This window comes from Salvelinus fontinalis, chromosome 18 (assembly GCF_029448725.1).
Source record: "Salvelinus fontinalis isolate EN_2023a chromosome 18, ASM2944872v1, whole genome shotgun sequence".
Lineage (NCBI taxonomy): Eukaryota > Metazoa > Chordata > Actinopteri > Salmoniformes > Salmonidae > Salvelinus > Salvelinus fontinalis.
Window position 1 is genome coordinate 9,624,994 of NC_074682.1, and position 27,782 is coordinate 9,652,775.

A 27,782-nucleotide genomic window follows, 5' to 3' on the forward strand; every position below is an offset into this window, starting at 1 on the left:
AGACTGTTATTTTAGAAAATCAATTCTCTGTAATTATTATTATGTGATTAAACTAATCGTGTAAATGTAATTTACTAGGATGTCAGGGCACCACGGAAAATCATCGAATTACAAAGTTATAATTTTCTGAATATAACACTATATCTCAATTAGTCTTCTATTAATGAATTATTCTTTACCTCACGTCAGTCTCATTCCAAACGTCGTACATTGTTGGTTATCTGCACGAACCCAGCCTTTACTATGAATCATCCATACACCAATTGGCTTAATCATTTATTTACTAACTAACTAAATAATCACAGAAATGCATAAACAAACAAACAGTAGATATTGGTTACTAACAATGATAGGGAAGATCCCCTAGTGGGCTAAACTGATATGATGGCTTGTTGGACAAAGGGAAGGGGGTGTGTACTGAGAAAGAGCTGGAATGACAAAAGGAGTCACCAGTACCCACAGTTGATAATTATATGAATTGAAATGCTAATCCTTTGCACATGAAGGCTCACTCATTCGGGAATAATTGCAATCAATATATATATTTACGCCCATGTGTCGTTTGCTGGAGAGTCAGTTCATCCGCTTCTCTTTCTCTCTCTTTCTGTTTCATTGAAGAGCATAGTATTTCATGGTTAGAACGAATACTTCAGAGTACCATTCAGAAATGATCTCATAGAATAGATGTTTCGGCGGTTGTTTGTATTCGCATCCCAGGTTGACATAATTTCTAGCTACAGACTAGTAATTAGTATCTAAGATTTGCTCTTATTCTGTAGGGATCGATAGTCTCGGAGTTTAACCATTTCCAGCCGTGTAGCCAATGCTCTACGTGGTAAGGGTTAGGAATTCAACAACTATTCACAATCACAGCTCACGCTGTGGGTTTGCTTAGTCTAAACTCAAACCTGTGCCCCCTCAGTTTACACCGATGTACGCGTGGTCTCAAGAGGATTTACTGAGGAGGGGGTTTTATTCGTAACAGCAGAAAAGGCGGTTCTATGATGCCCGATCATGTTTGTGCTCACGGGGGCGGGCCAATGACTTAGTTAAAGTTGAAAGGGAATACAATTCTCTCACATTAAAGATTTAACATCACATTACATAATTTCACAAATCATTTCAGAAAATCTTTACTCATCCATTTTATACAAGAATTAGATGCAAAGCTCATAATTGAGAAATGTACACATTCAGAGATATAGTTATGTGTGTTTCCTGTCCTCTCTGAGGTCACCAAATGAAACACACTCATCATACCCGTCCCTTAAGTGTCCACGGGCCATTCCCACCTCACAAGTTGGCATTTTGTTTCATTTTCCAATTTTGGGGATTTTGGAGTTCGGCCACGTGAAATCCTTTGTTCTCTCTGTGCCTTTCGCTCTGCATGACCAGGGGGAGAACGTCTCCACCAGGAATTTATGGCCTGAGATAACAGAACCTGGGTGTAGGAGAGAGTGAGAGAAAGAGGGGGAAGCCACAATCTACACCCAGAAAGGGCCACATCATGACACTAGTGTCAGATAAAGATTTACATCTGCCAGCCGAACCTGGCTTGTGAGCTTTCTTTTGCTCAAACTAGTGTTGCTTTATAGCCCTAATAAAACATGGCAGATTGGTCCTACTGCTGTTCAAATGTAAAACAAAATGTATTTTGAATTTAGCCGTGCTCATTAACAACCGTCGTTTTATAGAATAACACAAGAAAGATATGCGCCCCACTATCATATACACTTGTATCCGCTGCTGTAGGCCTACACATAATTTGCGCCTACCAACACGCACAGAGCAGCTCCACAGTATGAGCAAATCTATAAAAGATTCGTACACTTTGCAAGAATGTGTGAGACACAATAAACTCTGCTTCCACTAGTTCAGTTTTGGTTAGATTCAACAGGCCTTCAGGTGCTAGTGGCAGGGGTAACGGCGGTACAGGTGCTTGTTGTGATGTCACCCTCGTGATCCTGGTGCTAAGCCCTGGCTGTTCTCGATCTTGTTGGTCAGCAGGTGGTGTGGGGGATGGGTGGGTATTAGATTGGCTTCTAGGCTCCTAAACTTTGGTGATTGAGCCTACAGGCTGGTCGGTGAGCTTGGGATCCCTCTCGACATGGTGTTTTTTGCTCTTGGCGGTGCCCAGCCATGTTCAGATATCTATGCTGATCAAAGCTTAGCCAACTATCTATAATTATTCAGCGCGCCGCTACCAAAACGTAACAATGCTAGTAGCTACTAGGTAGCCTATAGCTGTAGCTGTCTGCAAAAGTGAACTTTCCCCATCTCTAACCAGGTTTCCATCCAAACATTTCATGCGGATAAATCACCTGACTGATGAAAAAGGTCTGGGCTGATGGAAACAGGAAAGGCCGTTACAATTTATAAATGCCAACAGACAATTTGTTCATTCAACAAATGTGGTATCTTTTTGTGTCGATAAAATGTATCATGCGAGAAATGGCGTGTAAACTTTTTTTAATGCGCAAATATTGACATAATAACCGTCATATCGAAGTAAACTTGGAGGCACCCGATGATATGTTGTGTGGTTCTCCCACTACTTTTAAATGTTTTACTTTTCTTTAGACAGGGCGGGTCACCATTGAGGCCAGGGTCTATTTCTCAATGGAGCGCTGTGAACATGAACACACAGTACAACATAAAGCAACATAACAACAACACAATACAATAAATACCCACAAGATTCATCAAAACAAACAACTATCACATATGATCTCGATCAAAAGGTTATTCTCTGAGCTGGGGGTATAAAAACTAAAAGCATTTTTTCCCCAGCTCAGTGGAGACCCACCCATGCACATTTGTGGCCTGCTGGAGGTCATTTTGCAGGGCTCTGGCAGTGCACCTCCTTGCACAAAGGCGGAGGTAGCGGTCCTGCTGCTGGGTTGTTGCCCTCCTACGGCCTCCTCCACGTCTCCTGATGTACTGGCCTGTCTCCTGGTAGCGCCTCCATGCTCTGGACACTACGCTGACAGACACAGCAAACCTTTTTGCCACAGCTCGCATTGATGTGCCATCCTGGATGAATTGCACTACCTGAGCCACTTGTGTGGGTTGTAGACTCCGTCTCATGCTACCACTAGAGTGAAAGCACCGCCAGCATTCAAAGTGACCAAAACATCAGCCAGGAAGCATAGGAACTGAGAAGTGGTCTGTGGTCACCACCTGCAGAACCATTCCTTTTTTGGGGGTGTCTTACTAATTGCCTATAATTTCCACCTTTTGTCTATTCCATTTGCACAACAGCATGTGAAATTTATTGTCAATCAGTGTTGCTTCCTAAGTGGACAGTTTGATTTCACAGAAGTGTGATTGACTTGGAGTTACATTGTGTTGTTTAAGTGTTCCCTTTATTTTTTTGAGCAGTGTATAAGAGAGAAAAATGAAGAGATGATGAAAACCACAAATTCAGAGGCAATGATTATAAATTATTACGTGTGGAGAGACATGTGAAGATATTTCGAATGTGTTTTTCCACTTTGTGGTTTAAATGATTCATTTCATGGTTGAAATGGTTCGAATTCTCGTTTAATGTAAAATAGTGTTATCAATCTCAAACTGTGTTATTCCAATTATAGCCACAAGGGGTCAGGCTTGTCTTCAACCATTGAGCCAACGTTCCTACATTTTAGAAAGTGGCTTGTGGAGATCATATTCATTTCAAAACAAGGTAACATCTGATCAGCCCCTATCAATTCGCTTAATCCCTTAATGCCAGGAACAGTCAATGATGACGAGGAGAAACTGTGCAAGACAATGATGGCGCATTGGGCCAATTTAGCTCAAACTGGGTGAGCACTCACTCCAACATAAACTGATGACAATCTGGCTCCTGGTTCTAGCTCACACAACAGTTCAGCACAGAGCACATCAATTGAAAAAGACTCAGAGGCTACTACTGCAATGCGTCATAAATGAATGCTAACTAAGCAGCATGCTGATATCTGGGCACTAACTGTTGACTAAGTGTGACCCTCAACTCGCCAAACGGGGAGTGGCTGATGCAGTGACCCATTTTAATACCAGAAAGAGTACATGGAGCTGGGTTTGAAGCAGGTGGTTGGGAAAAAACTGACGAGAAGAAGATGCACTTCCTATTAGTAAACTCAATTAACGCTATATAAAAGCATGTTCTTTGGCTTTGCAGTGGGATAATGTGTGGAGAACAGTTGTTGCTGCTGAATGTGTCTGCAGTAGTGTGTGCTGTGTGGTCTGGCACTGGATACGTTTCCACAGGCGGCATAGTCCTGTGGACAGCTGGGGGGAAGTGGGGACATGCAGGAGGGCAGCTGCAGGTCAGGGTCATGCATGGGTTCACATTCTTCATTAAAAGAAAGTCAGGTTGTCATATTTAACATACATCTCATTACACTACGCTGCTGGGCAAGAAACTCTGCATAAAGACATGAACCCAACAAGGGTAACAGAGCTTCTCTTTGCACATGAATAAATGCAAACATATTTGCATAATACTGTAATAACAACAGTGGGAAATCAAGCTGTCTAATAAAAGGAGACAGCGTGTTGAAGGCAGCCACTCTTCTTCTCCCTAAAGTACACCGATGTTTCAGATGATTTATTCATACATCCAGACCCATTTCCTTGCTTTTGGAATTGAAGTCAGAGCTACCTCCTCCTCTCTCATCCATCTGGGAAAGCCCAACATGTGGCAGATACAAGACGATAATAGTACTAATTTAGATGGAATCAGGTCATACACAAGGAGCTCCGAATCCAAGTTCCATTTCTGAAGTCTGGTCCAAGTGTCTCAATTGAGCAAGAGAGGGATATTTACAGGATCAACCCCTTCATTCCTCCAATGAGTATTGTATCCAGGTCACACAACAAAGGACTGTCACTCAGGTGCTTCCTTGCTGACTGTGAGGGTGACAATACGTTGCCCTCCTGAGATAACCAACAGTATGTGCTGCTCATTTTAGCAGACACTTTGTAGTTCTAGTTATTTAGCAGAGCAATTTACAGGAGCAATTAGGGTTAAGAGCCTTGCTCAAGGGCACATTAACAGATTTTACACCTAGTCAGCCTGGGGATTCGAACCAACAACCTTTTGGTTACTGGCCTAATGCCACTACCTACCTACCTACCTTTTGCAGTGCAAAAAATGACTAGGATATGTTGTGTGTATGACTTGAGTGGCAGGACACCAGCATTCGTCATGTGAATTATGCATTTTGGGTTTATTTTTCTGAAGAATACCAATTCAATGCATAACCCAACTTGCCTTTCAACCAATCATCGTCTGTGTATCGAAAGTGGAGGCTTTGACTTGTACACATTTTTGGTCCAGTGTTACATCCCATCCTTCGAGAATATGTACAATTCAGTGGAGGCTGCTGATGGGAGGACGGCTCATAATAATGGCTGGAATGGAGTAAATGGTATGGTATCTAAGAAGCCTTTTCCATGTGGTTAATACCACTCCATTGACTCCATTCCACCATTATTATGAGCTGTCCTCCCCTCAGCAGCCTCCACTGGTACAATTCCATTACAATTACAATGTCAAATCCATTCCATTTCAATCATTTCAAACGAGCAGGTGTCTACACGCCAGTGCAATTGCTACTTCGTTCAAATGTGTATTTTCTCTAGTCTAAAACACTGTCAACGCCTAACTACTTTATATTTAAAATGAAATGTAGATTTATTTATTTTAATACCACATGGCCATAACTCATAAAGTCCATTGCAAATATATTCCCTTTTTTTTCATTACAGCTATAACGTCAGCACAGTGCCAAAGAAAAATAAACATCGCAATCTCATTGGAGGAAATTGAGTGGTCAACGTAAGCGCTCCCCATGAATGAGAAGATGAATAGGTTACAACGCAGGGGATGACAAGTCAGAGATATCGACAGGCAATCGTGCAAACCTAAATAATCTTTAGGACTAAACAATCAATCATATTTGGAGTAAATATACCCAACACAGAGCGACAGATTCGAGAGTTTGTGCTTTTGGAATCCACATCCAAAACTAGACGAGCGCGCGCATTCCAGAACAATATTGGCGTTTTTGCTTGTTCCATCATCATGACGCTGACAATTAAATAGCTTAGACTGTGTGACTTTTGTGATAGGCATGCTTGAAATAATGAGCAAGTATTTTATTTGACAAAGCCTACTTACGTTTACAAAAATGGAACGACAGCTTTACATGTCAGAGCGCAAAAATATGGATACTTGCTTGAGACGTCTGAAGCAGGAACTGGTATGTCATCTTATTTGAGTTTTCTGATTATACAATGTTTGTTTTCTGTTTCTACTTCAACTATTGTTATGAAATCCAAATTTTAGTATATGCATTTAGTTGTAGCGTGTTTTGGTCATTTTAAATAAAAATGCAACTGGGTCACAAAATAAGTAAACAACTACAAAAATATAAATTATAATATTTAGTTATTCATATTTAGTTATACAGCTGAGTTTGCATAATACGGCATAGTTCCATTGACTCCGTTTGTAAATAAGTAAATAAACTCCAGCAAATGAAATGCTCAGTTCGAACATTCGATCCTATGATTCTTGCAGACCGTTGTTCATGCGTCTGGGATGGACGGGATGAAATGGTACAGTCTAATGAATGGTCAAGCAGTTTCCTGCGCTCCTTTTTTTCCATGAGATGCTCAATGTTCTATGAAGACTATTTCCAAAACGCTATGGCCAACAATTATTTTGCAATAGTGTTTTGTCATCAGACATGATTGCTTATGGGTACTTTCATGTGTGTGTAAAAATTACTGTTCTCAGATTTTTAATTCATAGATTTTAGATGTGTATGAAATGTTTTTTCTGTGCAAAATGCTATATATCCATTGTTTAGCTGGAATGGAATGTTTGTATCCTATATATTTGACTGTGATATGTGCTTGTCTCAAGCTATCTTAAGATGAATGCCCTTACTGTAAGTCGCTCTGGATAACAGCATCTGCTAAATGACCACAATGTCAAAGGTAAATGTTTTACATACAGATCTCATATTACTCTATTTCATAAAACATTTTTGAAACATTGATGTCACAAATGTAGCATTTGTACAGTTCTTTGTTACATTTGACTGTGTAAAACCAAGCAGTACTACTTATTTATCTGAGAGTGATGTGGATATATAGCATTTAGCAAGAAAACATTATTATTTGTCTCTCTGAAATGAAACCCATCAAGTGATAGATTTTAAACAAATACATGTTGAACAACCCCATGTCATGATTAGATATTGAAAAAGCACACCAATCTTTCATAATTTCTTTAAACAATAAAAGTCCATTTATCAACATTTCTGAAAATGGAAATATAGTGTTTTGGAATTAAACTTCAGATATTCAACTGCTACCTATATTAATGGTGCAATATGCAGAAAATGCTCAGCCATTACCAGGTTGCAAAGATTCTAACAGTTAGCCGAATTTCAGTTTATGTGACAAAGCAAATGTAGAGAATCATTGTACCATCTAAACCGCTGTGAAATATCATTTCAATAATCAAAAATATTGTATTTTCAGCTGTTTGAAGCTGGTGTACAAAACCGAAAGTAAAAGACATAAAAACAAAACTTAACTAAAGGGAAGCATAGAAATAGCGCACATAGAACGGATCTACCGCTTCTTATACTTGCTTTCAATGAGAATGACAGAATCTATAAATCACATTGCTATGTGAATTTGGAGGGGTCGCCTAAAATGTTACAGATTGTAGGTTTAATATTGCTTTATTAATATTCCTAACTTTCAAACACAGAGGCATGTGTAGGCTATACACTCCCTTGACGGTGATGGATTTTGAAGACAGTCTTCTGAAATAGATAGGCTATTGCTGTAAATCGATTCTGTTTTCATAGGGCCGTTGTTAGGGACTCTGTGATTAAAGATACCCAGGGAAAAAAACAGTATTCTCAGTTTGAAGTGTCCGATCCACATTCTGGGTTCTCACTGCTCATGTTCCAGATCTTTTGGCAGATGCACACACAGCATTTTCAAAGCAGCATTAACTGGCACAACTCCTATTGGAACGCTCTTCAAACGGGTAGAATGTTCTTTAACCCACATGCCCAGGGCAAGGCATGCACGGTCTGTAACATGACACTTCTGTGGCTTCTGGGTTGTCTGCACTGAATTAGCTCCACGTCTGTCAACTGGCCTGGCACTCTGATCACAACAGGAGGGAGCCATGGTATGGCGTGTTGTGTGAAGTGATGGTTGCCATATCACAGTTTGCAAACCCAAAAGAAGAGGGAGTCTGTCATCCCTGTGATGAAGCAGAAACAGAGAGCAGATGCAAGTTTTGTTTTTTTTACTCTCCCTGAGTCTGTCCACTCCTGTACCATGCAGAGCACAATCTGTTGGAGTGTCTTGTACCCCTAAGGTGTTGCTGATGCCAAAGTTCCCACATGTCTGTCTGTGTCTGCCTACGCTGGTTCCCCTGAACCCCCATTTACCATTATACCAGTGCAGAGAACAAGCAAGGGGGTGTGAATAAGAGCAATATAATAGAATAGAAACTAATGGAATAGAATAAGGACTGTAGCTTAGCCTAATTACCTAAGTCTAATCATCTTATTGTGGATGTTATATATATCATGCTATGGACTGTTTAAACATCAGCATTCAACACCATAGCGCCCACAAAGCTCATCACTAAGTTAAGGACCCTGGGACTAAACACCTCCCTCTGCAACTGGATCCTGGACTTCCTGACGGGCCGCCCCCAGGTGGTAAGGGTAGGCAACAACACACCTGCAATGCTGATCCTCAACACTGGGGCTCCTCAGGGGTGTGTGCTTAGTCCCCTCCTGTACTCCCTGTTCTCCCACGACTGAGTGGCCAAACACAACTCCAACACCATCATTAAGTTTGCTGACGACACAACAGTGGTAGGCCTGATTACCGACAACGATGAGACAGCGTATAGGGAGGAGGTCAGAGATAAGAATGTGAGCAAGACAAAAGAGCTAATCGTGGACTACAGGAAAACATTGAAAACATTAACATCGACGTGGCTGTAGTGGAGCGGGTCGAGAGTTTCAAGTTCACATGACCAACAAACTACCATAGTCCAAACTCACCAAGACAGTCGTGAAGAGGGCATGACAACACCTTTTCCCTCTCAGGAGATTGAAGATTTGCCATGGGTCCCCAGATCCTCAAAAAGTTTTACAAATGAACCATCGAGAGCATCCTGACTGGTTGCATCACTGCCTGGTATGGCAACTGCTCGGCATCTGACCGTAAGGCACTACAGAGGGTAGTGCGTAGGGCCCAGTACATCACTGGGGTCACGCTTCCTGCCATCCAGGACCTATATACTAGGCAGTGTCAGAGGAAAGCCCCAAAAATGGTCAGATACTCCAGTCACCTAAGTCATAGACTGTTGTCTCTGCTACCGCACAGCAAGCGGTACCGGTGCGCCAAGTCTAGGACCAAAATGGAGCCTCAACAGCTTCTACCCCCAAGCCATAAGACTGCTGAACAATGAATCAAATGGCCCCCTGGACTATTTACATTGACCCCCCCCCCCCCCCCCCCCACACACATTTATTTTTACGCTGCTGCTACTCGCTGTTTATTATCTATGCATAATCACTTTACCCCTACCAACATGTACAAATTACCTCGACTAACCTGTACCCCTGCACATTGACTCGGTACCGGTACCCCCTGTATATAGCCTCATTATTGTATTGTGTTACTTTTCATAAATTTTTACTTTCGTTTATTTATTAAATATTTTAGTAACTTTTTTTAACTGCATTGCTGGTTAAGAGCTTGTAAGCATTTCACGGTAAGGTCTACCTACACCTGTTGTATTGGGCGCATGTGACAAATTAAGTTTGATTTGATTTCATATGAAAGTCCTGTATGGCAAAACAAATTCTTGGGTGTATGACAAAGCAACATTGCTAAGCACAACGGCGATGACAAAGATTCAGTCCTTTTCAAGGCAACTAATGTTCCCCCTGAGTACCTCCTGAACATCTGCATGGTGATGTAACTTCAGCGCGTAAAAGGATACCAAAGCTTTTGACATCGATACCAACACTAATTTCACTTTTATGGTTATTCTTTATCTTTAATTCACCTCAAGACATTTCAAACATAACCATCTGTCAGTTTGGAATGCTATTCTAGGGAGGGTGTGCGTGAGAAGGTGGAACTTCTGAGAGAAAAACTATGCCAGTACCGTTACGTCCTGAGGTGGTGAACCAAGCTTCTGTGCTCACGGAGACTCTCCTCGTTCCTTGTTACCTTCAGGGCGTAGGGGTAGTAGTGGTACGGAGCAGTGGTCTCAGTTAGTTTGTTTGGAGCATCTCTTGTGGTTCCATTCTCCAGCCGGCCCTTCCTTCCCCTTGGCTGAAATTGTCCGGGGTCACATTGGCAGGTGGTTTGCGTGATGCGATCATTGAGATCGGATGAAAGTGATTCACAGTGAAAATAAATGATCCAACCCGAAAATATAAGCAAGTTGCTCAAGACCTACCTAATGAATGTCATGGTAGTAGGTAGGTCATTACATTTATCTTGAGCGTTTGCAGTACAATGATCTAGTAAAGTGTTCTATTTTTATTGTTATGAATTTCGGTGAGCACTTGCACAGCACACAACATCTACAGACTTCTGTTCCAGTCTCTCATCTGCTGTCGATCATTAGGTCTCTAGATTTGACCACCAACTGACTTCAAAAATGATCTTCCAAAGATGTCGCTAATGGCCTCTAAGGCTTAAGCAACCCACTGCTCCCTTCCAGCTTTATCATTTAAGGCAGAAACAGGGTCTGCGAGGCCAGGAAACTGCCCACTAGACCACCTCCCAGTGTTAAAGGCCCCAAGAGGCTTGACCTGGCTCACCCCACCTCTGGTCTATAGGCAGCGTAGAACCCTGGCTCACCCCACCTCTGGTCTAGGGGCAGCGTAGAGCCCTGGCTCACCCCACCTCTGGTCTATGGGCAGCGTAGAGCCCTAGCTCACCCCACCACAGGGCTCTGCTATATGGACAGTACAGAGGTATGGTCTGTATGCCCTGGATACAGATCCCAGTACTGCCCTTGACCAATACAACCTACCATTCATAGTCAATAAGAGGTGTGTGTGTGTGTGTGTGTGTGTGTGTGTGTGTGTGTGTGTGTGTGTGTGTGTGTGTGTGTGTGTGTGTGTGTGTGTGTGTGTGTGTGTGTGTGTGTGTGTGTGTGTGTGTGTGTGTGTGTGTGTGTGTGTGTGATAAATGCCCTCTCTAATAGCCCAAGGTTTGATAACCTTTCCTTGGCCTCTCATTTCTCCTACCTCTGGCCATCAACACTGAATGTCTCTCTTTTAAATTCATGACATGAAGTACATGTGTTTAGTTGACACTCCCTTATTAGGCTGAACTGCCACTTAAAGAAATGTGTTTTGGGTGCTGTTTATTTTGTCAATGAATCCAGTTCAACCGCGTCAATAAGGGTTCTGTGTACATGTAGGGAGACAGATTTAACCGTGACAAATGCATCACGCTTGCTCACATTTTGTTCCCCCCTTAACTGAATGAGGAGAGAACACTCAAGAGCCGCGACCTTAATCTCAATTGAGTGCAAGGATAGTGTTCATTTATTTATGCTAGGTGGGATTTCATTCACATTCATGCATATTCAACGACTAGCGTGAATGTTAACTGTGTAATAGCTGTTGAGCGCTCCTTTGCACACTTGATATGACGTGGCACCTCATAGCCTTTTTAAGAGACATGTAACTTTTAATGGGTAATCATCCAACATTAATTCCGGACTGCCAGTGATTACTCCCCACATTTGAATCATCCAGAACTTAATTGCCAATTACATTCCGTTTGCATCACTGCATTTGTTGCCTGAGGACGTCTGGATTGTCCTTAACCTGCACTTTTTACTTCCTAATACGTTTTCAGCCACTAACCAACTGTCTACAGTCTACAGGTAGACACCGACAGATCAAACTGCTGAAGTAATGCTAACACACTAACATTACAGAGAGCTGCTGACTTAGCTTCAGTATTTGAGATGTGGCTTTAATGAGCTAATGGTACCAGAGAGTCAGTGTTCGATGCCCTGCAGTCCCCCCCCCCCCCCCCCCCCCCCCCGAAAAGGCACCATTTCCCTCTCCATTTGCTGAGTTTAAGATCTGGAGGATCCAGGTAATGAGACGGGGGGTTATCAGCACATCTCTATGAACAACTGACTCAAGCCGTCTCTGCAACACAATACAATACAGTAAACATTTGGGGTGGGACAGTACACTGCCCCGGGGAGATAGTCAGTCCAAAAAAAATGTGACTTGATTTGATCCAGCAGAAAGCTGATTCCAGCTAGTCTGACCTATTTGGGCCACAAAGTTTTGGTGTCATGTGAGGTCAATTAAGTGCCTTCGTTGGCACAGTGTCAACAATGGGGCTGAAGCCTTAGAGGACATTATTTAAGAGAGCCAAATGGAGTAAACAGCGTGTGCGCTTTTATATAATTGGAGCGGATGTGTGTATTTGGGATGGAAGAAGGGTTGCATGTGAGGAGTAAGCATGCGTGAACAAGTCAGCCAGATAGGTTCCATGTGAATAGGAATAGTAGCATCTCCAAACAAGAGGTCGCAGTACAGCTGTAGAACTTCAGCACCTTGTGATGTAATCTTTCGAATTATTCTGACGTAATGTTATTGACAATTCCACATGTTGTTTTATGGAGATAATCGGGAAAACCCAACTGTGTGCACCATGTGGCAATGCTGGTTGAACCTTGATGTGGTTTGAGGTAAACAGTAATTATATAAAGCCTGTTCACCAGCTTCTAAAGACTCCGGCTAGTTATACCTAATGAAGTCAGCCATATGTTTTAGCGACTAGAACCGCAGGGGAACACAGAGACAACCTCGTTGTTCCAATTACCTTCACCTTCTATAATGGCTACTTCTATAATGGCTACTCAGGAACAAAGACTCCTTTGTCTCTCTACTGATGTTGCGTTTCATTTTGGGTGGAAATGTCCGCTGAGCTGCGTATGGATTATGATATCTTCTGTGAGACCTTTTCAAGTGCTTCTTCATGCATACGTATCTTTGTTTGAATATGAAGGGATGAAAGGCTAGTTTAGGGTTGGTCAGTACAGTGGCTCTTGCAACTGTTGAAAGATTGACCATGTCGTCTTATCAGCTCGAAGCAAGAACGTCTGCAAAATGTTGAATGATTTTTCAGGCAAATTATATTGATTTATTCTTTTGATGTAGGCCTGCAGGTTTAAAAAAAAAAAAAAAGATTTACCAGGTCACGCTTCGTATTAGGTATTACAACATGTTATTAACATATTGTAAACATGTTGTGACGTCATACATCAGGACATACTGCAGATTATTATGTTCACCTCTCACCTCTCACCTCTCAATCACTTCTGGTGATACTTTCCTGTCTGTCGTTTGCTATTGTGTTAGTTACTGTAGTTACTGGTCCAATGCTTTCGCAACCCGCACCTATGTGCACCACAGTCCCCAAGTACAATATCATTGACCTTGCTACTTATGATACACCCCCCCCCCCCTCCTATTCTTCAATAATTGAATCCCTCTAGACATCTAAACATATGGCAAGGCCGCCATAACACTCACCCCTGCCCCAACACCCCTCACACCCCCCCAACTCACACTGCTGTTACCCCAAACACCACTTCCACTGCTGCTGACTCTCACCCAGTCTTTGTCAATTAATGTGTGCTTGAGTGAACCCACCCCCACGGTTAGGGATTAACGTCTAGACAGACACAACTGATTGGCTGCCAGGACAGAGACTGGCCCTGATTGGCAGGGGCTACATATAGGGGTTGGCAGGAAGGGCTGTTTGAAAGGTGAGAGTGGAGAGTAGAGACGGACTGACAGAGCAGCCAAGAGAGAGGAACAGACTTGTGTAAAAGTTATAACAAGGTAAGAGGATTTATTAGGATCTTGGACTGATGGATAGATTTAATATCTTGGACGTACGGAGTGAGGTATAAAGTTGATGTTTTCTATATTTCATTTGATTGAGAACAGCATTTTATCCAAATTGTTCTGATGTTTGCATTCTACTGTGAGTTGGAGCAATCTTATAAAGTGCACACAAATAATGTTACATTGTTGGTATGGTGGACCAATTGTATTACCCAGTTGTGTTAGCTGTTCTTGAGTGAAAGGTGTCTATTCAGAGAGAGACAGTGAAAACAGTGAAAACATAGTTGGTACGACTACTGAAATATGATCTGTTATTCCAATCCATTATTCAAATGTTCAAATGCAACATGGCATTCTCAAAACGATATCAGCGTGGATTGAAATGCTGTTTTCCCTTCTTTTTCTGTAGCATCACACAGTTTTGCGTTTAAGGAGGAGCATTCGCATCTGTGCGTTCTTAATTCCGAAGACATATCTGTCATATCAACAGCCAAGTTCAAAGTAAGCCAGGGTGTGTGGCTTCATTTTTAAAGACACGCTATTGCCTCAGGGACTGCTTGGCTGCAGGGGAAACGGTTATAGCTTGGTCACATGACATAAGCTCAGTCCCACAGGATGCTGGAACAGAGAGAGAGAGAGTAGTTTGAGAGAGAGAAAAAGAGAGAGCGTGGGAGAGATGAAGCCAGAGTTACACCTCCCTACAGCTGCTGAGCGACAGAGTCCTCTCACATACGCAGGCCATATGGGGGCCCTGTCATTCAAAACAGGTCACGTGACCGAACAAAAAAACGCGAGTGGCCTCAAAACACAGAAGGGCTACGGTGCAGCGAGAGATAAACTGTAGCAACACTAATGGAGATATGGAAAACAAATCATTATTTGTGAGGGCTAAATATGTTAGTGCCATGTGTACATTTTGGTTCGTCTTTGAGTTCGTTCATTTGTCCTAAGAGGTGCTGTGATCTAACTAAGTTCAAACGTAGAGGGGCAATGTAAACAGTGGTCGATGTTTGACTAAGGGTTATAGATGTGTTATAGAAGTGCTTGAATGGATGACGTTTGCGGGTGAAGCTAACTGGCCATTTCCCTGTTGTGTTTGTCTCCCCCCTCTCTCTCATCCTCTCCCTCTCCCCTCTCTTTCCCTACAGGTCTGTATGAAGGAGGCAGGAGATGGCCTCCATGCTCAAATGAACTCCATGATGGGGGCTCTTCAGGAACTCAAGCTTCTACAAGTGCAGACAGTGCTGGAGCAACTAGACATCTCAGGGAGGCCCATCCAAAGGGCGGCCCCACCACCAACAGCAGACACATGTGGCCCTTGCCCTATCCCCAGCCTCAAGCCTACCCTCGGACCTGGCCACGATTTGACCCTCAGGCCCCCCTTGGACTGGACAACTGGTCAGGAGGAGCAGCAGCAGCAGCAGAGCCGAGTGGGGCACCGGAGCAGCCTGGGCACCTCTCCTTCCTCCTCCAGCCTAGAGACATTGGAGACTGAGAGTGAGAGCCAGCCTCTCCCTCTCCCCCGCAGAGTGTCTGGATACACTGCCCCACAGGTGGAGTACTGTGGCCCACGTCTTAGCCAAGTGTTTCCAGAGCAGCATCAGCATCCGGCTCACCCAGCCCAGGTGGTGGATCTGCCTGGCATCCTCTACAGCTTGTCCAGGGAAGGCCCCTCGCTGGACAGCGACTACTTCCAGGACAGCATGGACGACTCCAGCGACTGGACCTCCTCGCTCATGAGCCGCAGCCGCAACCGGCAGCCCCTGGTCCTAGGGGACAACGTTTTTGCCGACCTGGTGGGCAACTGGCTGGACTTGCCTGAGCTGGAGAAGGAGGAGATGATTGGGGGTGTTTGTGTGGGGGCGGACGGAGCCGACAGGCCCGACTCCCCAGCCCACCCTCTCCGTCTCAGCCGCTCCCAGGAGATCTGCAGGAAGTTCTCTCTGACCACCAACATCTTCAAGAAGTTCCTGCGCAGCGTGAGGCCCGACAGGGACAAGCTCCTGAAGGAGAGGCCAGGCTGGATGGTCCCCGAGAACCAGGAGGCCAAACTCTTCAAGAGGCCCAAGAAAGTGGCCAAGCAGCAGACCAAGGGAAGCTTCTACCTCCCGTTCTGGGCAGGTGTAGGACAGCAGCAGCAGGGTAAGGGCCGGACATGTCCCCAGCTGGCTGAGGAGAGACACAGCCAGAGCCAGTTCTCAGAGATTTACATAGACAGGAGACAAGAGTGGAGACAGGAGGCCAGAGTGGAGAAAATGCAGCCCTTGTTTGACTACAACACGGCTGTGTGGGTCTGATGCTGACGCTGCTCCAGGGTGGTGGCAGGTGTTGGGGATTTGGCTGGGAGCTCTGGGAGGTTTGTGTGTTTGTCTGTCTCCTCTCAGAGAATGGACTGACTGAGGAATGAATATCCACACTATTTCCCAACAGAGAGATTATCAGGGCAACTGTTTGTCTGACAATCCTAAGACCTCACTGGCTGTGACTGAGAGAGTAAGCAGGACTTCCTCTTATAGATGGGTTCACCAAAATTGTTAGGACTCGAATGAGTCCATAAGTGCCCTGGACTTATACAATAGACGGTACTTCAATATGGACACGATGCTCAGAAATGCTCTGAATTTCATCGTCATGGTTCACACCTCAACCCTGTTTCATTATGTTTGAATTCTGCTCGTAGGTCCCACCCAAGTGTATCCCCACCCTCATGTCTCATCTTGTACTTCTATCTAGCAATAGAACACAGCTGTTACACGTACTGCATGGGCTCTAGTAAATGTTTTATCTGTGACGTTGTGAAACAGTTGCCACTGAACTGCCACTGAGCATGACCACAGGTGCTTCTTCGCCTCGCTGCCCAGAGTCAGACAGCTGGATGAATACACAAGAGTCTAATATTGTCACATCAACCTCACTCAGGGATCGGGATGGGGCCTGTGTGACCGACTGGGTTTGAACCTGGATCTCCTGTGCACCACAAGACTGTTCTAGCCCGCTGAGGTAAAGCCTAGGCGTTAGCTTGGGGAGCTAACGCAAGTCTTCAGGTCTCAGGCAAGGTTACTCATCACATCACATATCCTTTGTTCCGAACCACGTCCGTTACACCTTCACCGTTCACCATCCACCTACACACACAAAGCCACTCCAGGATAGGGTTAACTCTTGCCTTGTAGACATGATGGCACATCTTGACTCGACAGCCAATCATCCTGGGTAGTGTATTACACATGGCAGAGAGAGAGAGAGAGAGAGAGAGAGAGAGAGAGAGAGAGAGAGAGAGAGAGAGAGAGAGAGAGAGAGAGAGAGAGAGAGAGAGAGAGAGAGAGAGAGAGAGAGAGAGAGAGAGAGAGAGAGAGAGAGAGAGAGAGAGAGAGAGAGAGAGAGAGAGAGAGAGAGAGAGAGAGAGAGCGAGAGCTGTGTGCCATCTGGTTGCCTACAGTTACATAAGGACAAGCCAGCAGCACAGACAAGAGGTGCAGTCATTTAGCGTAGGCTGTCATGCGGTTTTCAAATCAACCCTAAACTGCGATGCGGACGTTGCATATGTATGTAATATGTATCTAATGCTAAGCAGGGCCCGGAGATTTCAAGTAGATAGCAGAGGACTGAGGAGGAGAATGTTTACAGTGCATCCTTCCACATGTACATACAGTACTATAGCTAATGAAGTCAGCCATTTTTTTTATTTTTTTTGCGCCTAGAACCACAGGAGAACATGTTAATGAACATGTTAATGAACATGTTAATGAACATGTTAATGAACATGTTAATGGTGTCAACAAAGTCTATTAGCCATTGTGTACAGTTCATTTAAAGGGACTTAAAGAGAAGAAGATTGAACCCAGTCGATATGTGGTTAGTCCTAGCTCTCTTTATGAAAGAAATTGAGGCGTTGCGGGGAGATTTCACAGAGCAGTATGGTGCAACCTTTACCATCATTTCCCAGGGCTGAGCTCCACATCATTTCCTCAGTGAAATCACAAAAAATATTGATCTTATTTTAGAAGACGTATGGTATGCAAATCCTCAGCCCTCTGTAATAAAAGTGGCTTGAGAAGTTGATTTGATGTGAAACATCAGCGCATCCATGCATTCAACAGACACAAATTTGAAATAGATTTGTTAAATATCGCTATACACATATGGTGGGTTTTTCAATATTCAGGTCAGATTATATTCAGTTAGTCACACGTGGACGGAGCGCCTCGACAAAGCCTATTATGCTATAAGAGCCTCTCTGCCTGTCTTCTTCATATTTACAACTGTAATTGTCATTTTAACACTGTTGTTAAAACTGTGGTTCTGCGAACCTCAAAGTGTTACTGAGTGTAAAACTGTCACTGACTCTTTGTACATTAAACTGTTTTCTGAAAAGACGTGCCACTCTGGTTCCTCGACTGGAAATGTCATTTGTATGATCCAAACAGAAATGTACTCTTTGATCGGTGACCCATTTTTATTGGGTGATTTTAACACCCCCAACATACTTCAAACCAATTAGTCTGTCTCGCTATGTTTAGATTTGAAATAGTTCTTCGTTTTTTGGGGGGGGATATTTTTTGTTATATAATGGTAACAGCAGATTTACCACAGACAGTATACCCTGTGAGACTATGATCAAGCTTTCCCTTTACTGAGAATAGTTCTGGGATTTGACCTACTCTACTCTATTCCCTGCATTCTCTATAGGCCTAAGTGCTGTAGCATGACTGACAATTTGGTTAGTGTGAAGCGAATCATCTCCAGTGCATCAACTCAGGGAAAAGTCTAAATCTGTATCGCAACGCCCATCAGCGTTTTAAATAAATAAACATACAGCCCGGCACACTTTGATACTCGGACTCTCTCTCTCTCTTCTCCAGAACCACTTTATGACACTCCGTGCCAGGGACCACTGGGTTCAAACACAGCAACTTATCCACAAGCATTATATATAGTATACCCAATGCCTTACTTTCTGAAGGGCACCATTAGGGCAGTGAACGGGTCATTGTCCAACACACCTTACAGAAAGCAGAGGTGATGCCAATGCGCTTGACATTGATGTATAAATGGAACTCTTACACATTCTCAGAACTGTATCAAGTATAAAGCCTGTTTTGCGTAAAAAGACACACATTCACAACAGCTGCGAACGGGAACATGTTGCAACATTACGTGACGTTCTTAGAGCAGGTCAGTGAGCATTCCAGATGAAAAAGACTGTAGTAGATCGTGAGATGCAATACAATATACAGTCATCTGGTCATCCCCCTCTTCAAAGGGGGGGACACTCTTGACACAAACTGCTACAGACCTATATCTATCCTACCCTGCCTTTCTAAGGTCTTCGAAAGCCAAGTCAACAAACAGATTACCGACCATTTCGAATCCCACCATACCTTCTCCGCTATGCAATCTGGTTTCAGAGCTGTTCATGGGTGCACCTCAGCCACGCTCAAGGTCCTAAACGATATCTTAACCGCCATCGATAAGAAACAATACTGTGCAGCCGTATTCATTGACCTGGCCAAGGCTTTCGACTGTCAATCACCACATCCTCATCGGCAGACTCGACAGCCTTGGTTTCTCAAATGATTGCCTCGCCTGGTTCACCAACTACTTCTCTGATAGAGTTCAGTGTGTCAAATCGGCGGGTATGTTGTCCGGGCCTCTGGCAGTCTATGGGGGTGTCACAGGGTTCAATTCTTGGACCGACTCTCTACTCTGTATACATCAATGATGTTGCTCTTGCTGCTGGTGATTCTCTGATACACCTCTACGCAGACGACACCATTCTGTATACTTCTGGCCCTTCTTTGGACACTGTTAACAACCCTCCAGGCAAGCTTCAATGCCATACAACTCTCCTTCCGTGGTCTCCAATTGCTCTTAAATACAAGTAAAACTAAATTCATGCTCTTCAACCGATCGCTGCCTGCACCTGCCCGCCTGTCCAACATCACTACTCTGGACGGCTCTGACTTAGAATATGTGGACAACTACAAATACCTAGGTGTCTGGTTAGACTGTAAACTCTCCTTCCAGACTCACATCAAACATCTCCAATCCAAAATTAAATCTAGAATTGGCTTCCTATTCCGCAACAAAGCATCCTTCACTCATGCTGCCAAACATACCCTCGTAAAACTGACCATCCTACCAATCCTCGACTTCGGTGATGTCATTTACAAAATAGCCTCCAATACCCTACTCAATAAATTGGATGCAGTCTATCACAGTGCCATCAGTTTTGTCACCAAAGCCCCATATACTACCCACCACTGCGACCTGTACACTCTCGTTGGCTGGCCCTCGCTTCATACTCGTCGCCAAACCCACTGGCTCCCGGTCATCTACAAGACCCTGCTAGGTAAAGTCCCCCCTTATCTCAGCTCGCTGGTCACCATAGCAGCACCCACCTGTAGCACGCGCTCCAGCAGGTATATCTCTCTGGTCACCCCCAAAACCAATTCTTCCTTTGGCCCCCTCTCCTTCCAGTTCTCTGCTGCCAATGACTGGAACGAACTACAAAAATCTCTAAAACTGGAAACACGTATCTCCCTCACTAGCTTTAAGCACCAGCTGTCAGAGCAGCTCATAGATTACTGCACCTGTACATAGCCCATCTATAATTTATCCCAAACAACTACCTCTTTCCCTACTGTATTTATTTATTTATTTATTTTGCTCCTTTGCACCCCATTATTTCCATCTCTACTTTGCACATTCTTCCACTGCAAATCAACCATTCCAGTGTTTTACTTGCTATATTGTATTTACTTCCCCACCATGGCCTTTTTTTGCCTTTACCTCCCTTATCTCACCTCACTTGCTCACATTGTATATAGACTTATTTTTCTACTGTATTATTGACTGTATGTTTTGTTTTTACTCCATGTGTAACTCTGTGTTGTTGTATGTGTCAAACTGCTTTGCTTTATCTTGGCCAGGTCGCAATTGTAAATGAGAACGTGTTCTCAACTTGCCTACCTGGTTAAATAAAGGTGAAAATAAATAAATAAATAAATAAAATCTGCATGGGAGTGAGCTCTTACAGTATGCTAGTAGTCCACTTCCAGGTGCAGTGTTGGATGGAAAATGTGGGGCTCTTTCCGTGTGTGTGTGTGTATATCTCTCTCTGCGTGTGTGTGTGTGTGTGTGTGTGTGTGTGTGTGTGTGTGTGTGTGTGTGTGTGTGTGTGTGTGTGTGTGTGTGTGTGTGTGTGTGTGTGTGTGTGTGTGTGTGTGTGTGTGTGTGTGTGCCAGTGTGTGTGTGTGCCAGTGTGCGTGTGAGGAGGGGACAGCTGCAACTGTTGTCCCTTTCTCCTGGTTCCAGTTTTCCTTCGGGAGAGAAGCAATGGATGCTTGCTGACCCCCCCTTTCCCTCCATTCTCCAACCCCTTGCTAGGCAGCTGTCGCTCTCTCACAGCCCTGCCTAGGCTAGCCCCGGCCACAGCACTGCCTGGTCACAGATCTGGGGCACAATGCTTAACCCATACAGCATCGTTATACAAGCCTGCAAGAAATACATATAACCCCTTGCAAGAGGCAGGCAGCCTCCCTCGCAGCTTATAGTAGTTAAGCTTTGACTTTCCCCCCAAAAGTATTGATGGAAACGAAGAGATGATGATATTAAAAGCATTAGTTTATAGTGAGTGGAGGGATTATCATGTTACTGGGAGGGAGGGGGGAGGGAGTGATATGGTGGATGGGGTAGCCACGCTGCCTGGGATCCATGTTGGCTCAGATTCCCACATCCCAACATTGGTCTTTCAATAAATAGCCTCCTCAGCTGTTCAACCAACGACTCTCCTCTTCCTGTAATGTGCTGTAATGTGCTCACATTTCACTGTTATATTGGTCAGCTCCGAGAAGCTCAGAATCTAAGCTAAATTTTTTGCACAAAAAAAACCCAACTTCCCACACGATACATACACATATGCTAGGCAGGCAGACTAGCAAACCACAGTTCATTTACAATAGCATGTAAATACCCATGCTGTACTTTTGGAAATAAAAGACTGCAGACCAAGGAAGTAAAGTTAGAGGGGATAAAAGCAAGAGTTAAATCTGGGTCGATTCTTTTAGGATTTGCCATCTGGCCTCTTGCAGTGCATGTTCATTTTACAATCTTTTATTTTTTTCACTCTCTCTAGATTTAAGGATGCATGCAAAACAGAACAGACACCATCTCATATTACCAAAACAAACATGTTCTGACATATGAACATGTTTTGGCTTCTGGCTAGTGCTCTTGTGTTTGAATACATTGGGAAACAGAAGAATATGTGCCATCTTTTGAGCTAATAGTTCCGGCTATGCCAGCCTGAGTGTCACATAATGATAACGAGTCCCCAGAAGGTGAGGAGTTAGGACAGACAGGTGCTCTGACAGGTGAAACTCGTGAATGATACGATTATTTCATCTGGCTCTCTGTCAAATTCTCTACAACGTAAGGAATTCCATCCGTATGTTTGCAAACGTAAGACCATGTTGAGTCTTCCACCACCAGATCATGTTGATACACAAGTGAGAGATTTTTCTCCCAATTTCAAATGTTTTGAAGTGCAAATGAGTCTACCAATAGTGTATTTGGTGGTAAGCATTGTTGACTTCCATTCTCACATCAAAGAAAAAAACGACACTGGAAATGATTCTAGTTTTGCACTTAGAAGTATGTTACTGAGCACTCTTCTCCAATTTAAGAGATCTGTACCAACTTGCAGCGTATGTACAACCGCTTTGAACCAAGACGCCTGTGGAGCATGAACTAAAAAGTAATCTCAGTGAGCAACACAAATTGAAGGAGTGATAGTGATCAGTAAACAGTAACTAGTCTGATAATGTGCGTCCTGGCAGTCCTCCGTCTGAACCCGGACGGTGGTGGATGTGGGGTGAGCAGGAAGAAGAAGAGGTCTCTCTCTCTCTCTCTCCACCCTCTCCGATGTGCAAATGAACGACACACAGATTAGAAGTGACCCCTGTGGCGTCGGCTCAGCGGCCATCGTTTATAACTCACCCCGGCAACAAAGGCCTCAATTTCCCCCAACGCCCACAGACTCCTCCAGTTCTATTAAACCCCATGAACGCTAAATAATTGAGCCTCGTATTTAGCTGGTCTTATCTCGGTGGGTTGTCTAGCTACTTTAAAGCGTCTGTTTGCGCTCACACATCCCCTCGTCCCTCTGAGACCTATTTCCTCCTCACTAAAGATGAAATGGCCCCGGCCCAACGGCAGCTCCTCAGCCCCCTTCATTAATCCAGATTAAAATGGAAATAATCTCCTAAATTGTCTCACACCCAGCATCACTGCTGACGGTTATTCAACAGTACACTGTGTTATTCAACAGAGGACAACGACTCAGACTCCTCACTGGCTGCTCAGTTGTGTGATTTTACTGGAGCGAGATCATTCAAAGTCTTTGAAGGCCACTTTCCACTGTTTCTTGGGGCTTTTTCAGGTTTGGTTTTACTACACGCTCCACTCTGTTCAGCCATTTGCTCTGCTTCTCATGCTGTGACGTTGAGCAGAGCGACTCCTCCAGATTGAGCGGACAGGCTGCACTCGCTGTCGCCACACATTTGCCTCCACGCTTTGCGTTCATGCATCCTGAAGCGTGGCCAGGAGAGGCTTTTAAGGGAGGAATGTACAGTAGTGAAGGAAAGAGAGATTATCGAGCTTGATGACTGTGGTGGTGCTTGGTGTGTTTCCAGATACACGCTAAGTGCCACAGGATGGGAGCGCAGTGCTTCCGCTGAATGTGCAAAGATTCTTGTCTATCGATGACATGCAAGTGAATTACTGTCAATGATGTGCATTCCTTCAAAGGTTAAAGTGACATTGTGGAATTGCACGGAGACGCCACCCCTGACATTGACGCTGCACTGAGGGCCAAGCTTTCCCTCCCCAAGCCACTGGGCCAAGCTTGTCCTTCCCAAGCCACTGGACCAAGCTTGCCCTTCCCAAGCCACTGGGCCAAGCTTACCCTTCCCAAGCCACTGGGCCAAGCTTACCCTTCCCAAGCCACTGGTCCAAGCTTACCCTTCCCAAGCCACTGGGCCAAGCTTGCCCTTCCCAAGCCACTGGGCCAAGCTTGCCCTTCCCAAGCCACTGGTCCAAGCTTACCCTTCCCAAATCAATGTCTCTGTTTGTACCTTATTACACAGTAGTCTACTATCAGGTTCTCACATTTCCTCTTAGCAGGAGCATGGTGGAGTAGAGAGAATGACAGGGAGCTGGGTTTTCACTCTGGGGACTCACTGTGCTGCCTAAGGGCTTCCAGCAAAGATACAGAAATCAGCTTGCCAGATGGGTCCATCTGCAACTACAGTACACAATGAAGAACAGACCGTTAAAGCTGGAGTCCGTAGCGGTGAAACTGCCACGTCCGTTTGCGATATTACAACAACAAAGACATTACTTCAAACAACGAACCCTGCTTTTCTTCCCTCAGACACCATTGCACACGCGATAGAACAGCAGAGTAGGTACTTCTTAACAAACGCATCTGGGGGTGACTAGTGGCGCTGTTTCACCTCAAGCAGATCTCAGCTTTAGGACAAAATCTTAAATAATAAACACAGTACATACACAACTAGCAGATTCCATACATGCAACATGTACACTGTATGCACAATATACACACATTCTCCAATATATAAACACTATACACGCCCATTCTACAAACTGCACCGTTTGCTACAAAGAGACTTGTATCTCATTATACTATCACTCTATAACTAGGCTTCCAACTGTGTGTTTGGAAATGTTGACATTTGGTTGTGTTGACATGTGGGCAGAGCTGACAAGTTAGCCGTGTGACTCAGCATGCCTGGCCTGGGGGATCCCTCCACTGTGCCCTTTAAAAAGAACAGGACCCTGGTTGTTCTACTGCAGCCTCAACATCCATCAGGCCTGGAGCCTGATGCCCACCACTACTAATCACAGACCCAATTCCGTCTGATGTCACAGAACCTCCTCGGAAGGGAGTGTGGCGGGCGCTGGCTGCCTCCCGCATGCAGGAACATCATTTCCGCTCTAGTAGGTTCCCTTGGAGAGGAAGAATCTGAGGTCTTGAGGAGAACATGTACATGGAACTGGATCAGTATCCCAGCTAGCCAATCCCCACGAAGCAAACGGGAGCTGGAGCAGAGCTGAGCATCATCATGCCTGGTTACGTAACGCAGCGAGCAGAGAATCTTTGTCATCCAGCCCACTATATGACCATAAATAGCCTAGATCATGTGAAGAGACAGACCTACAGCACAGCTCATAGACAATGGTACAGCCTTGTAGTACTAGGTCTCAATATGGGGAATCCTGGTAAGCCATTTACCCTGCCTTGTAACTCAAACTTTAACCTTAATATGGAACAGTGCTTGATCCACTCCCAACTAGGGTTACAAAGCAAGAACTGTCAATAAATTCCCTGCTCCCAGTTGGAGGATTCACGGAATCGGGAGGGAATAAGCAGGGAAAAAACAGTATTTCTGGGAAACCATGGAATAAATGGAAAGTTCCTGGAATTTTGAAACCCTACTCCCAAGTCCCCAAGGATCAAACGCAGTGCCTAAGATCCTGACCTTCTGAATCCTTGTGTAATGTGTGTGCAGCCATTTAACTAAATAGTTTTTCATTGATATGCGTGCACAGATTGCTAAAGGCTCGATACACGGTCCTAGCTATGGCCTACCCTTCAACTCCTGTTTGTCTTTATGGCCAGCATAGAGTTCACAGTCACATTTGAAAAAGCAACAGCCTCTAGAATTTAGAGTCATATTGGGATCGTAATTCCTCATCTATTCCTCATCTGGTCACAGAGACAAAAACAGCAGTGATGGAGAGGGGGCTTTAATCTCTGAAATAGAGACACTCCCAACCAGGAATCATGCGGGAACCAAAGCCCACAGAGTAAACTGTACGACCACCGTGACCTCATCATAACCCATATCGATAAGATGTGACAGAGAGAGAACCCATCTGAACTCTCCTCTCTACGCTGAAATCACCCCTCTACTACTCTATTCATAGTCGGCAGACTGATGCAATGCCCATAGCAGCCTCTGGTTCTAACCGCATGGTGGGGGGGGGGGGGTTCTGTGATGGGATGAGATGAGGCATTCACCACTGGCCGTGAGGAGGCAGGCTAAGAAGGGGGTTGGTGGGGGAAGTTGGCGGGCACAGGGTGGAGGGCGGCGAGCGGAGGGCTGTGTAGGTAATGAATGGCCGTCAGTGTGCATCAGTGTCAGACAGGCCTGTTATTAAGTCCCCCGGATATATCCCAAATTAAAGATGCGGGTTACAACCTTAACCCCTATGGCTCGGGCTCTGACTGTATGAGCCAGCCCAGCTGCTGCTGCTGTGGCTGCATGGCTTTTACAGGGCACCACAGTCTCAATGCAACATTGCTAAACTGAGACCAGAGAAATGTATGTGGCTAGAATCTCAAGAAGTCAGACCATTTACTGTTCAGCTCCCTCAACAGATTGAAATGAAATGGGGTTCTCAGACATAGTAGCAGAACATTGATAAACAGCTAAGTGCCACTCAAACAACACTACAAATCTACCCTGACAAAGCATACACTGATTTAGCGCTATGTTAGCAATGCATCATCGGCTCGGATACTGAGTTCCATTTGGCCTGAATACAGGCCATACTGTGTGATTCTGCAGCATCTTCGATCCCGACGCTCCCCCGGGAGAAGGAGAACACTACTCTCTGGTCTCAGCTCGACTCGCATGTCGAGCTGGCTCTTATCGTCCGCTCCCAGGTTTATAAATATCAAAGGAAAAAAAGGCCTGAATGTTTTTGTGTGATTCAGTGATGCACACACAAACTCTGTTTATAGCAGAACTGGAGACCCTGGAGAAAATGCCATGCCTCCTCCTCTCCACTCTCCATTAGCTGACTGTTTCATGCGGCCACAGCAAACAGCACTCTCTTCCTGCCTCACGCTTGTTTGTTCCGCTAACCAGCATCCCGAAAGTTCAGCTCCGGCACGACCATTAAACATTTAATGGTTGACGTTTACTAGTTTTTCAGTGCAACCATTTCCCTCTGCACATGCATATGTGAGGACGCTGGCTGTCACAGCACAGCGTGCAGAGAGAGACAGTGCTGTTTGAATGCTGGCTCTACTCTTCTTCAGCTAAGGTGCACAAACCTAGAACACCAACCCATTAGACTAGGCCACAACCTCTGCAAAAAAATATTCCATGCGATGGAAGCTTTAATTGAAACCACTATCTATTTAAAACACGGAGGAGGTTCGTATTGACCTTTTAGTCAGGGTGGAGTGACAGGACTGCTAAGAAGATGGATGGAATTGTCCCTGATGTCGAGATATCAATGATTTTTCATTGAAAGCAACAGCCCTGCTCCACATATTGACCGAATGTTTTCGAGAGTCTAAACCATTGGCCCTATTCCTCATTCTTCCTGGTTTACAAATCTAATAGCAACTCCGTGTATTTTTCTTGCGTTCTGAGGGTAAGGGCTCTCCATTATGTCCTGATGCAAAACTTTCTTCTAAGTAAAAAAAAAATATTGAATCTCGCATTGTATCACAATATTGTCTGTGACCTTTGGAGGGGCATACAGGTGCAACATCTGAAGAAAGTTTTTGAACCTGCCAGCGTGAGCTGAGATGCACCCAAGCCTTGGTTTAATGCATGTTTCATACATGATAACATTAGAAGCATACTCCATAAGTTTGTTTTACTCACTGCTTTAGCACACTCTGCCAACCCGGATGTCTTAGCCGTGTCTGAATCCTGGCTAAGGAAAACCACCAAAAACCCTAAGATCTCCATCGCTAACTATAGCATTTTCCGCCAAGATAGAACTGCCAAG

At 44.5% G+C, this 27,782-nt stretch overlaps 1 protein-coding gene across 2 annotated transcripts; it reads left to right on the plus strand.

The window, feature by feature from the left end:
• The first annotated feature begins 28 nt into the window (after positions 1 to 28).
• LOC129814922 (PAK4-inhibitor INKA2-like) lies at positions 29 to 17,242 on the plus strand. 2 transcript variants are annotated; one of them, XM_055868079.1, is made up of 2 exons: positions 29 to 6,248; positions 15,095 to 17,242. In XM_055868079.1, the coding sequence occupies exons 1-2, from the start codon at positions 6,177 to 6,179 to the stop codon at positions 16,241 to 16,243; spliced, it is 1,221 nt and encodes a 406-aa protein (XP_055724054.1). In that variant the 5' UTR covers positions 29 to 6,176; the 3' UTR covers positions 16,244 to 17,242. The 2 variants fall into 2 exon arrangements, with proteins under 2 accessions (XP_055724054.1, XP_055724055.1); XM_055868080.1 differs by lacking the exon at positions 29 to 6,248 and adding an exon at positions 13,694 to 13,940.
• The last annotated feature ends 10,540 nt before the right edge of the window (positions 17,243 to 27,782 follow it).